General features: G+C 44.7%; 1 protein-coding gene across 1 annotated transcript in view; it reads right to left on the minus strand.

Moving 5' to 3' along the window:
- Positions 1-4,844: 4,844 nt before the first annotated feature.
- The window catches only part of LOC115176887 (myotubularin-related protein 11-like), a 34,218-nt gene continuing 26,372 nt past the window's right edge, over positions 4,845-12,690 (minus strand). The window contains exons 11-17 of the mRNA XM_029737244.1: positions 11,490-11,568; positions 10,939-11,009; positions 9,085-9,257; positions 8,750-8,920; positions 8,216-8,434; positions 7,545-7,871; positions 4,845-7,203 (exon numbers count right to left, since the gene is read on the minus strand). Coding sequence (XP_029593104.1) covers positions 6,781-7,203; positions 7,545-7,871; positions 8,216-8,434; positions 8,750-8,920; positions 9,085-9,257; positions 10,939-11,009; positions 11,490-11,568 — 1,463 coding nt within the window. The 3' untranslated portion in view covers positions 4,845-6,780. The remainder of the gene's footprint in view (positions 7,204-7,544; positions 7,872-8,215; positions 8,435-8,749; positions 8,921-9,084; positions 9,258-10,938; positions 11,010-11,489; positions 11,569-12,690) is intronic.

The following is a 12,690-nucleotide window of genomic DNA, read 5'->3' on the forward strand; positions in this document are numbered from 1 at the left end:
ACCCTAGCATTGAAGTCACCCAGCAGAAAGATCTTGTCATTCCTGGGGATGCGGTGAAAGGCCTCATGTAGTGACTGGTAGAAGCAGTCCTTTGCCTCATTTTCAGATGGTAAAGTTGGTGCGTATGCACTGAGAGGAGTAGCATAACACATCTTGGCTAGGGGGATATGGAGATACATGAGTCTTTCACTTATGCCAACAGGTAATTGCCAGTCCTACACCGTGCTGATGTTGTTCACCCGGAGGGTAACCTTTCCAGAAGAAGGTGTAGCCTTCTTCCTCCTCTTTCAGGGAACCTTCATCCAGGAACCTGGTCTCACTCAGGGCAGCAATGTCAATGTTGTAGCGCCTTAGTTCTGCAGCAATCAAAGCTCTTCTCCGATGGGGTCTATCACCATTATCAACAGTGTCCAAAAGAGTTCTGATGTTCCATGTCGCCAGTTTCGGGGGAATTATTATCGTTAGCATTTCTCGACCTCTGAGTGGAACTCCGATAGGTGCGGTAGCCTATCCAGGATGGAGTGAGTGGGTAATTTTTTGGCCACCTTTTCTAGTCCTCTCCTCAGCTGGGGTGAGCAGTGTGGCTCCTTAATAGGGCTGCTCAGTCACACAAGGGTCTGCCAAGAGCAGCCTCCACTCAAGTCCCAACTGCTGGCGACCATAATAGTCCTGTGCCGCTGGTGTGCAGTGGTCTGATTTTAAGGGTGCATTCACTCCTGCCCCCGTCACCAGACACCCCAACACCGGCAGACTTTAGTCCGCTTTCCGGTCGATGGCTTCACTGAGGTCAGAAGTGGATACCTGCGCAAAGGAAGTTACTTAAAGTGCCACAGAGGGTGTGCAATCCCCAACAGAACTACTTCACTGTAGGACGGTGAATTCCTGTGGCAAGGAGGGAAACCCAGGATGACCGGTATCTTCCACAGCTGCAGGAGGCTGCCGGATCCCCAGACTGTCGGCGTCCGCCTTCCGCCAGCACCATGCTTTTCTCTCAGGGTGTGCTCCCCTTGCCTTTGTCGTACCAGACTAACACACAAGGCAGCAGGGCAGTGGTTGATGGCTGCCAGGATGTGTCCACACAGAGGTGGGCCTGTACAGATGCATCTCTGGGGCCCACTGCTGCTCTGAGATCCCCTGCCGGTTAGCCTGGAGTTTCAAGACAACCAGTTAACTGGGAGGAGGTCAAGAGACCTGGCAGTGTGGTGCCGGGACAAAAACCTCTCCCTCAATATCAGCAAGACAAAGCACCTGATCGTACACTACAGGAAAATGAAGGCAAAGCACGACCCCATTCACATCGACAGGGCTGTAGTGGAGTGGATTGAGTGCTTCACATTCCTTGGTGTCAACATCACCAACAAACTAACATGGTCCAAACACGCCAACACAGTCATGAAGAGGGCACAACAACGCCTATTCCCCCGCAGGAGACTGAAAAGATTTGGCATGGGACCTCAGATTCTCAAAATGTTCTACAGCTGCACCATCAAGTGCATCCTGACTGGTTCTGGTTAAATCACCACTTGGAATGGCAACTGCATGGCATCCGACCGCAAGACACTACAGAGGGTAGTGCGTATGGCCCAGTACATCACTCAGGCCGAGCTTGCTGCCATCCAGGACCTCTATACCAGGCAGTGTCATAGGAAGGCCCTAAAAATTGTCAAAGACTCCAGCCACCCATAGACTGTTCTCTTTGCTACCGCATGGCAAGCGATACTGGAGCGCCAAGTCTGGGACCAAAAAGCTCGCTAACAGCTTCTATCCCCAAGCCATATGACTGCTGAACAGTTAGTCTGTGTAGCCATTTGATTATTTGCATTGACCCCCTTGTTTTATTCTTATTTATTAGAATATTTTGCACTCAATCTTGCACAGGCTCGTTGTACACTCACTGGACTCTAACTACACACACACACATACTACACTGACATTCCAACACAGACGCACAAGGACACACATGCATATTGACGCCACACACATACATTCACACTCTTCACATACGCTGCTGCTACTCTGTTTATTATTTATGCATAGTCACTACCCCTACCTGCATGTACATATTACCTTGACTAGCCCGTACCCCTGCACATTGACTCGGTAACTGTACACCTTGTGTATATATCCTAATTATTGTTATTTTGTGTTACTATTTTTCTTTTAGTTTATTTAGCACAACTCTGCATTGTTGGTTAAGGGTTCGTAAGTAAGCATTTCACGGTAATGTCTACACCTGTTGTATAATTTGGTTGCCAGAGGATCAGTTCACTAGCAGGGGTGTCCTTCTGCCTGTAGACATGGCCGACACAAACAGACGACACAGCAAAAGCAAGACTGCTTCCCCAATCAAAAGCCCTGGATTAACACAGAGGTATGCGCTAAAATAAAGGACAGAGCTACCGCACACCGAGCTATCGCAGTCAACCCAGAGGCCATGACTAAGGACACAAACGTGTACAAGAAGTCCCACTACGACCTCTGCAGAGTCATCAAACAGGCAAAAGGACAATATAGGAACAAGGTGGAATCCTATAACACCGGCTCCGACGCATGTGGCAGGGGCTACAGTCCATTACAGATTACAAAGGGAGACCTAGCCGTGATCTATCCAATGGTGCCTTTCTACCAGACGGGTGTTCTCAGAGCATGCGCAGACCAGCTGGCAGGCATGTTCATGTTCAACCTCTCCGGTCTGTAATCCCCACGTCTCAAGCTGAACAACATCATTCCTGTTTCCAAGAACTCGGAGGTTAACTTCCACAATGACTGCTGCTCTGTAGCACTAACATCTGTAATCATGAAGTGCTTTGAAAGGCTGGTCATGGCGCACATCACCTCCATCATCCCAGACACCCTAGACCCACTCCAATTTGCATACCGCCCAGACAGATCTACAGACAATGCAATCTCAATTGCACTTGTAGGTGAAAAATTCATGACCATGCTTGATTTTCCAGTATCCAGACTGATCACCTTGAAGCATTGAGACAGAAAACATAGGGCTAACGAATAAGACATGTGTAAACAGAATATAGGCTGAGCTCAGTTAAATGGAAAGAGCTGGATAAACAGAGTTAAACATTGGACTGCAGTAAAAACACAATGTAGGCAGAATCCATAAGAATGTACAGACTGGGTCAACATGAAGTTAATCACCAGACATGTAAAAACAGAACGTAAGCAGAAAATTTAACAAGGAACCCATGGTTGTACTAATCAAGGATCATTAGAAAAGCACTTATACTGGGAACATATATATGCAATAAATGTATTATTTGTTGTGTTACAACTAGGGCCCGGCCACCATTATAATCTAAACCGATGTGGGCGTTAACAAGCATGAACTGAGACGGGAAGATAATGGTGGTGCAAGGCCAAGGGCAGTTATTCATCTACATAGAGGGGAGTGACTCTGTGTGTTATGAAAAGAAGGAAAACTATAAAGCCTGAGCTCTGTGGCAAGAAAGGCAGTTGTTCCATGGAATTGCTCGACTCTGTTACTTTGTAATAAAGTCTAATTGAATTTACAAGTTCCGGTATCTGTGAAATATTTGATTCAATATTTCCACAACACACTCCAAACAGCCCTCTCCCACCTGGACAAGAGGAATGCTGTTCATAGACTACAGCTCAGCGTTCAACACCATAGTGCCCTCTAAGCTCGGGATCCTGGACTTCCTGATGCGCTGACCCCAGGTGGTGCGAGTAGGCAAAAATACCATCTGCCCCGCTGACCCTCAACACGTGGGCCCCCCACGTGTGTGCTTAGCCCCCTTCCTGTACTCCCTGTTTACCCACGAATGTGTGGCCACGCACAACCAACTCCAAGTTTGCTGACGACACGAAGATGGTAGGCCTGATCACCAACGGCGATGAGACAACCTACAGGGAGGAGGTCAGAGAACTGGCAGTGTGGTGCCAGGACAACAACCTCTCCCTCAACGTCAGCAAGACCAAGGAGCTGATTGTGGACTACAGGAAACAGGAGGGTGCACACACCCATCCACATCAACGTGGCCACAGTAGAGAGGGTCAAGAGCTTAAATTTCCTCTGTATCCACATCACTGAGGACTTAACATGGTCAGCAACGCCTTTTCTCCCTCAGGAGGCTGAAATGATTTGGCATGGCCCCTCAAACTTTTACAGCTGCACCATTTGAGAGCATCCTGACTGTATCACCGTCTGGTATGGCAATTGCACTGCCCGCGACTGGAAGGCACTACAGAGAGTGGTGCGGACAGCCCAGCGCATCACTGGGGGCGAGCTCCCATCCATCCATCCAGGACGCACATGCCAAGTGGTATCTGAGAAAGGCCTGAAAAATTGCCAAAGTCTCCAGCCACCCGAGACATGGACTGTTCTCCATGCTCCTGTCTGGCAGGCGGTACAGGTGCATCATGGCTCAGACAGCTTCTATCCCCTGGCCATAAGGCTTAATGGCTAACTAACTGCTCTCCCTCTCCCACAGGTCTCTACTCTACCCAGACACAGCCTATGCTAAAATGAGAATTGATATGATTTATTACTCCATTACGCTGCTGTCCATTGACTAGTGATTGCTATTACCATTAGTATTTATATATTTATCCTACTACCAGTCACTTTTCATGTTTAAATCCACCTCAAACCACTCCAGCACATTGAATAAGGTAAATACTGTAAATACTTGCATTCTCGTGTTCTTCAGTTCTCGTCATAGTTAGAGGTTTTTATTCCATTATCTACTGTATATTACTTTCATTGCATTCTTGGAAAGAGCTCTCAAGGTAAGAATTTATCTGTACTGTTTTACACCTTTTGTATCCTGTGCACGTGGCGAATAAACTTTGAAACTTGAAAGCAATGATTTTATGAACTTATAATAGTTTATTAATCAGGATCCTAACATGCTGATACAAAAAAATATGTACATCTGGCAAATCATTGTCATTCGTACCAAAACATTTAAATATATAATGGTGTATAGAAATAGGAAGTGGGGTTGCATGCTGAAAGGGACCTTTCATTTCCTCTTTGTATAGCCAATGCCATTAGGGAATGTGATGACCTTGTTTTTTCCATGGAAGACGAGAGCAAAAGTACTGGCATCAAATCCAAAAACTCAAACAACCTGATATTCAGTAACTGATATCAAACAGTGTGCTGTGATATTCAACAATGAATATTTACAGCCATTGAATAATTCAAAATGCTTTCGTACTGAGGCATAGGAATGACTGTAGGTAATACAGACCAATGTAAGTCACATACATTACCACCTTCTGCCTTTATATTTCATAATAAACATAATGAGACATTTCAGTGAGAAATACATTGTATGCCAGCCAGAAACCCTTTCATCCTATGTTACACAATACAAGTACTTCTCTGCATGGAAATGCTAGTTTTGTATAAACATACAGTACATCCCTGTCATCTTGAGTGTTACAGTATATGGAAATCATGCCAATGTATTTGCTGCTTAATATCCACATCATGCAAACAACGATCTGGCTGGACTGAGTGGCCCAGTCCCAATACCTCACTGGGCTTTCAATCAAATTACGCATTTAGAAGTCCTTGACCTGAATGCTAGCTGCATACGAAACTAGCAGTCAGGACAAGTAATGAAGAAATACACTATTGAAAAAAAAAGTTGCTTACCTTAAAGCTACATCTAGAAGTACCAAATAAAAGTAAATTATAAATATGAACCATCAGAACGTATGGTTTGCACAATGACAACATAAGGGGGGGAAAAAGGGTAATACTCATCTTGGTCACAATCACTTAAAAATGTATCGTTACAATTTCTGAAATTCATACGCAACCAAAGTTGGTCAATAATACTTAGAACTCTCAATAGAGATGCACAGACCATAGAAATAATAGCACTTTTACCTCAATCATGCACACTTACAGCAATATTATCTGACCCATGGCCATATTCTGAAAAACAGGGTTATGATACAGAGTTCAGTACTAGCATGCATGCAAGTATAAAGATATGGGAACAGCACCAAAATAGCTCCAGTGCCCTAAATTCCAGGTCGAATTTGCTGGACAAAATGCCTGGAGTTCAAACTGCATGTTTTTTGTCTCTCTCTAGTGTTTACTTGGTGAACAGCTCTCTGTATTTTTCCTCTCAAGGCTGAGTTGGTTTTGGAATTGGAGGTTATAGTCACTCAAAAGGACTAAAAGACCGAGTCAGGACAACAGTCCTATTATAGCCGTCTGGTCAAGAATGAAGGTTGTCACTCCGTTGAAATCATGATTCTAAAAACAGCTGAAGTCTTATCAATAGAAGTATTTGATTCCATATTTCAGCCAACAGCTCATTATTTGTGCTCTTATGTCATTAGCTTATCAATCATCATCAGCTCTTATTCATTTTGGGTATTAGCTTGCTGCTTTTAGAAACACCAATACGTTCTCAGGGAATGCTGACCATAACCTTCAGTTTGAGTGGCATATTCAGTAAAACAGACAATTTGTTACAAGTTAAACAATCTTTCAGAAACATTTCAAATACTATTTGTGCTTTGCACCGCTCAATGCATTATTACTGCAGTTTAGTCTCTCCTCCCTGCTCAGTACATGACTCTCCTCGTCTTGTTATGGCCTCAAAGCCACTCAAACAGGCCTTGACAGGAAAATCACATCTGGTTCCACCCAGAGATCAGGTGTCAGGGAAGGAAATAGAGTCTTGGAGGGTGTGTATAGGTGATCTCATTCTAGAGTTCAGAGCCAGGGGGAACAGTTTGTACCATTTGTGCTGACTGACAGGGGACACCCAGAGCTCAGGAACCCAGTGAAGGACCGTTGCTCTTGGGCAGCTTGGCATTATTATTGGGCGTAGGCAAGTAACGCTGGTCTGGACGGGACTCTGAAGAGGATGGGTGGCCAAATAGGAATGTGTGCTTGCTGCTGTCTCTGTGGCCAGGTCTAGAACGAGCTGGAGGAACCCTGGGTTGGAGGTTGGAGATAGGGGGCGTGGTTCTGGAGGCAACCGGCCCAGGGGGTCTGGAGGCTGGGAAGAGGAAGGTGCTATTGTTGGTGTTCTGGTTGAGGTTGGAGTCTGCCCGACGGGGCTCCTGTGTCTTTGCTGGGACTGTTTTAGTGGGGCTGGAGGCCAACGCCAGCTTGTCTCTGAGCTGTTGGACCTCCCAGGCTAGCTGTTCCACTGGGTGCTGGGTGGACAGGGAGATGGGGTGGGAGAAAGCCTGAGGACACAACATGACCAGGGTTTCTGTTAGTTTATAACACCATCATGACTACAGCCATCCATGAGCAACTAATTGTAGTTTCTGATGTGACCAGCAAAAATTAGAAGCTTGTAATGTACAACTTTGCACTATTCAGTTGAATAAAAATATGAATTTCAACTTCTTACTACATTTTTTATGCAATACCTCTAGTTGAAATCCTTTTTCAGTTATCGAGTTCAAAGTTCATTTTGATCAGCCACCCACATACTAGTAGAGTAGACTATTATAAACGTCCCCATGGCAACAGTGTTTTAGGCTCTGTATAGTAGTGAGAATGATAATCCTTCCCTGTATACCTGAGCATGAAGAGCTCCGCGGAGGTAGCAGTCCCTCCACACACCTACGCAGGGCCCCAGGAGCAGGGGCAGCAGAGGCTCGTAGGGGTCCAGGGGCCCCTGGAGACCGGCTGTGGTGGTGGTGTGGCCCTGAGGGAGCTCTGTGAGGGCCCAGGCCTTCAGAAGCCTCTCCAGGCCCGGCAGGTTCTCTGAAGAGGACCCCCCTCTCCGGTGGCTCTTCCGGTAGACGCCTGAGCCCCCTCCGCTGCGCCAGGGCAGGAGGTTAGTAGAGCAGGAGAAGGAGCCCCTGGAGAGCAGGAACACAGAGCCTGGTGCGCTGTCACTCAGCTGAGAGAGGGATGGAGAGAAGAGAGGAAGAGAGAGATTAATACGTTTGAATATCCCTTTTGTGCCTTAAGCATGTTGCAATACTGAGACCTACCACACGGAGGTGCAGTGGGCCTGTGTTCATCCCTCATCATGGTCGTTAATATTTAGTAAGTGTATTTATGTGTGTGTGTGTGTGTGTGAGAGCAGGGTGGCGTTTGTAAGACAAGAGCTCATTGAAAGAGTATTTGAATTACTAAGTACCCTAACATGAATGATCAAATGCACGATTTGAATTTATATAGTGCTTTTCATACTCCTTGCGCCTGACTGTATCCCCCATAATATCATCCTCTCACTCCTACCCTGTGTGCCTCAGGGTTGGTGTTGAGGTTGCCATTGAGTAGAGGCTGTGGCAGGGTGGGCGGCGGCACCGGCTGGGTGAAATGTTCCCGTCTCTGGCTGCTGTACTGCAGAGCCCAGTCCCACACAGGGGGCAGAGGGGGGTCCGAGGGGTCCGGGAAGGAGCCCCTGGGTACCAGGTCTCTCCAGCCGTTCACTGGAGTGTAACTCTGGGATAGGTTCTGGGAGAGACAGGAAGGGATGGAGGAAGAAGAGGTGAGAGAACAGTGATTCGTCTGATTTAATCTGAGCTCATTCAAGAGTTATCGTTGAAGACAATATGAGCTGATGCATGTGTGGGATTAAAAATGACGTGGACTCGCCTCGCAAATCAACCCGCTTTAATCTAAGATGGTTTACAGAATTTACGACTTTCAAACTTTGATACAGGTATTTCCAACATTTTCCATGTTAGCCTACAGTAGCATACCTACAGTGTATCTTATCTAGTACTACAGCTTCAGCATTAGTGGTGGTGTTGCTGAACAGTGGCCTACCTGTGAACGTTTGCACCTCTCCCTGTGGCAGTTGGCCAGGAAGCTGCTGAAGAGGGGCAGGTGGAAACTGTCATGGAGGGCCAGCAGGAAGTCCCCTGTCAGCTGGAAGCGGCACGGGTACTGGACCCACAGCTGCCACACACAGTCCAGGAAGAGCAGGAACACTGGCGCCTAGTGGGGAAAAAACACAGGGTTAAGAAAGATGGGAGAAAGATCCCCAAAGACTTATGACTGGCATTAAACACCCTGTCCTAATGCAAATAGTTTCCTTTCCTTTCCCCCCCCATGACCACTGATAGGTGAGTTTACTGATAGGTGATAGCTTATCATCTCACCTCTTCCTTATCGCTGTCCCTGTGGTAGTTGATGCGGCTGAGGAAGCGGTGTCCAGCCATCACCCACTCCTTCTGCACCAGACCCTGGAAGCCCACCCTGGTCCTGCAGTGGGGGTCACACATCACCTGGACTAGACTGGACACCACACAGGTCATGTCCCGGTCCTCCGCCTCTGCACACAACAGGAGGAAATAGACCATCAATAATCAATTGTAATTGAATACAGTAACAGTATGCATTTTCAAGGCTCAGAGGATAAAAGACGTGTCCTTGAGTTTATCATCTACCCCAAACACACATCAAATAAAAGATTTGAGAAGGGTAACGCCTTGTATAAAAAACAACGCAACATGACAATCCAAATGCCTCAGTCTCACATCAGCCCTTTCATTCTCACAAAATGTGCCCCTCTCTATGGACTTGAATAGAACTTCTCCCGAATCCCCACATCTGGTTGGCAGGTTTTTTCTAACCATAGGCAGTAGGGAGTGTTGGCTGGGCCTGTCTGAAAATGCCTTTGGGTCATTTCTCCAGCCATCTACTTATGTTTAGGACACAGTCAGCTCTGTGGTTTTAGGGGGGGGGGGGGGGTGATATACAACCCTCTTCTCCAAAAAGCCCACTTGAGGCTGGCCTGGCAACACAACTCATACGGGGGAAGGGAAAAGCACAGGGCAGTAGCAGCCATTGTTCATATGACACAGATTTCTGTTGACTTTTCAGTCTGTGGTAGCTACCATAGTATCAACAGACTAGGACTGACTCTCACAGCCCAATTATGTGTCAGAACATGGAGTCATGTAATAATAATGTATGAACATAGTTGTATTTAGTCAAGAACATCTGTAGCTTTGCCATAAGACTGTTCTCTCTCATAATAGACTGTAATATTACACTTATCTCTCCAAGGCCATGGTCTCCAGCCTGGGTGCCAGACTATTTATGTTCAACATCGCTAGTTCGCTACGTTCTTGCCTTGTGTGGCAAGACAACCACAAGCTGGCTAAAACAGAAACAGACAGACTGGCACCCACATTGAACTTCCAACACACTACAGTAAACTTCCACAAGTAAGTGAGCCAGTCATCATAACACAATCTCAACAGACACAATAGACTACCACCTGCTGTATTAGCTGTGGTGTAAAGTACTTAAGTAAAAATAATTTTAAGTACTACTTAAGTCGTTTTTTGGGGTATCTGTACTCTACTTTACTATTTATATTTTTGACAACTTTTACTTTTACTCCACTACATTCTTAAAGAAAATATTGTACTTTCTACTCCTTACATTTTCCCTGACACCCAAAAGTACTCATTACATTTTGAACGCTTAGCAGGACAGGAAAATTGCCTAATTCTTGCACTTATCAAGAGAACATCCCTGGTCATCTCTACTGCCTCTGATCTGGCAGACTCACTAAACCCAAATGCTTCATTTGTAAATTATGTTTGAGTGTTGAACTGTGACCCTGGCTATCTGTAAATTTAAAAAACAAGAATATCGTGTTGTCTGGTTTGCTTAATATAAGACATTTTAAATAATTTATACTTTTACTTTTGATACTTAAGTACATTTAAAACCAAATACTTTAAAACTTTTACTCAAGTAATATTTTACTGGGTGACTTTTACTTGAGTCATTTCCTTTTAAGGTGTCTTTACTTTTACTCAAGTTGGAAAATTGTGTATTTTTTCCACCACTGTGTATTGGTGTCCTAGTAGAGTAGTGCTTCTACAGTAGGAGTCTCCTTCAGGGTAAGCCCTAATGCCGCTTTAATGAGGGATGCAGCGTGAATAATAAATGAACGGATTGAATTTTCGGTGCTTCTTGGCCCTCGTCATGTGACTCACCTTGCAGCACCACGGTCAGGTGACCTCCGCTGAGCAGGCAGGCCACCTCAGTAGCTTTCCTCAGACAGCACCTGGAGAGGGAGCAGAGCAGCATGCGAATCAGGCTAATTCTATGCTACTATCACAGTTCTAGCTCGTTTCAGCACAGACGCTTCAACATCCATGTGTGTAAGCCTGTAAAAAAGCTATGCACTAGGTCTTGGTCTACTGTGTAGATATAACAAGCTCCCACACGTGTTGAATATATGAGAGCTACAATCAACATCCATGTGTGTAGGCCTATTATAGCCTCATGCTAAAGGTATGTTCTGTAACAGTATGTTAGAGCATTCTAAATCTGCTTACAGCTAATGTAACACAATAAAGCCACATATTCAACCAGGGATAGGCTAATGTCCTATAATGTGTATAATGTGCTAATGTGCTATAACTACATCAACATTGCGCACAGGCAATTCACTATCACTACTAGGTAGACATTAAAAAAAGGCCTGGCACATTTATTACAGATGATTTATTGCTTTGATGAGAAGCCAATCAGGACCCCTAACCTGGTGTAGTCCAGCCAATGGGTGCTCTCCAGCGTAGACAGCCATTTGTCATCTGGCACAGACACAGATGTGGAGATGTCTGGACCAACACAGAAGACAAAGAAACCTTGTTCATGTTTTTGTCGAAGGAGCCTTATTGTACATAAATTAGAGTGGGGATTTGACAAGTTTTAAGATATACTATTGCACCTGAAATCTTTAAATAAGATCCATAGCTCTACATATCAAATGAGTTTGGTTTTAAATAAATATCTTCTGAAAACATATTGTTTTAGTCTTAAAAAAATATGTCACAATTGTTAAGGTAGTTCAGGCATGACATGATGAGTGAGGCCCATAGATTTGTGTGGTTGTTGTCGATCTAAATCCCTCGGCCTTGTGTAGAGGTATCACACAATAAACCAAACATTGTGAGCATTGTGTTGGCAATGTGTGAGCCATGGGAGTCAGTGGCCTGTGGTGTGCCCTGCCCTGTCCCTGTGAACTCCACATCAGCACAACAGAGACAGTGTTGTCTAGGAAACTAGTTGTCTCCTAGTCTAGGAAACAGTCTCTCAAAGCTTTTTTGACTTCTCACAGCATTAGAGGAAGAAGCGTCAGGAAAAACACACCACATCACATGGTGCTCACATATCGTACAATATGAGTAGTGTACGCCAGTGATGGAAAAAGGACCCAATTTTCATACTTGTAAAGTAAAGATACCTTAAAAGAAAATGGCTCCAGTAAAAGTGAAAATCCCCCAGTAAAATATAACTTGAGTAAAGTCTAAAAGCATTTGGTTTTAAATGTACTTAAGTATCAAAGGTAAAAGTATAAATCATTAAACATTTCTTATATTAAGCAAACCAGACGACATAATTTTATTTTTTATTTACGGATAGCCAGGGGTCACAGTTCAACACTCAAACATAATTTACAAATGAAGCTTTTGGGTTTAGTGAGTCTGCCAGATCAAAGGCAGTAGAGATGACCAGGGATGTTCTCTTGATAAGTGCAAGAATTAGGCAATTTTCCTGTCCTGCTAAGCGTTCAAAATGTAATGAGTACTTTTGGGTGTCAGGGAAAATATAAGGAGGAAAAAGTACATTATTCTATTTAGGAATGTAGTGGAGTAAAAGTAAAAGTTGTCAAAAATATAAATAGTAACTACTTAAGTAGTCCTTTAAAGTATTTTTACTTAAGTACTTTACACCACTGG

Source organism: Salmo trutta, chromosome 37, assembly GCF_901001165.1.
Source record: "Salmo trutta chromosome 37, fSalTru1.1, whole genome shotgun sequence".
In the NCBI taxonomy this organism is placed as follows: domain Eukaryota; kingdom Metazoa; phylum Chordata; class Actinopteri; order Salmoniformes; family Salmonidae; genus Salmo; species Salmo trutta.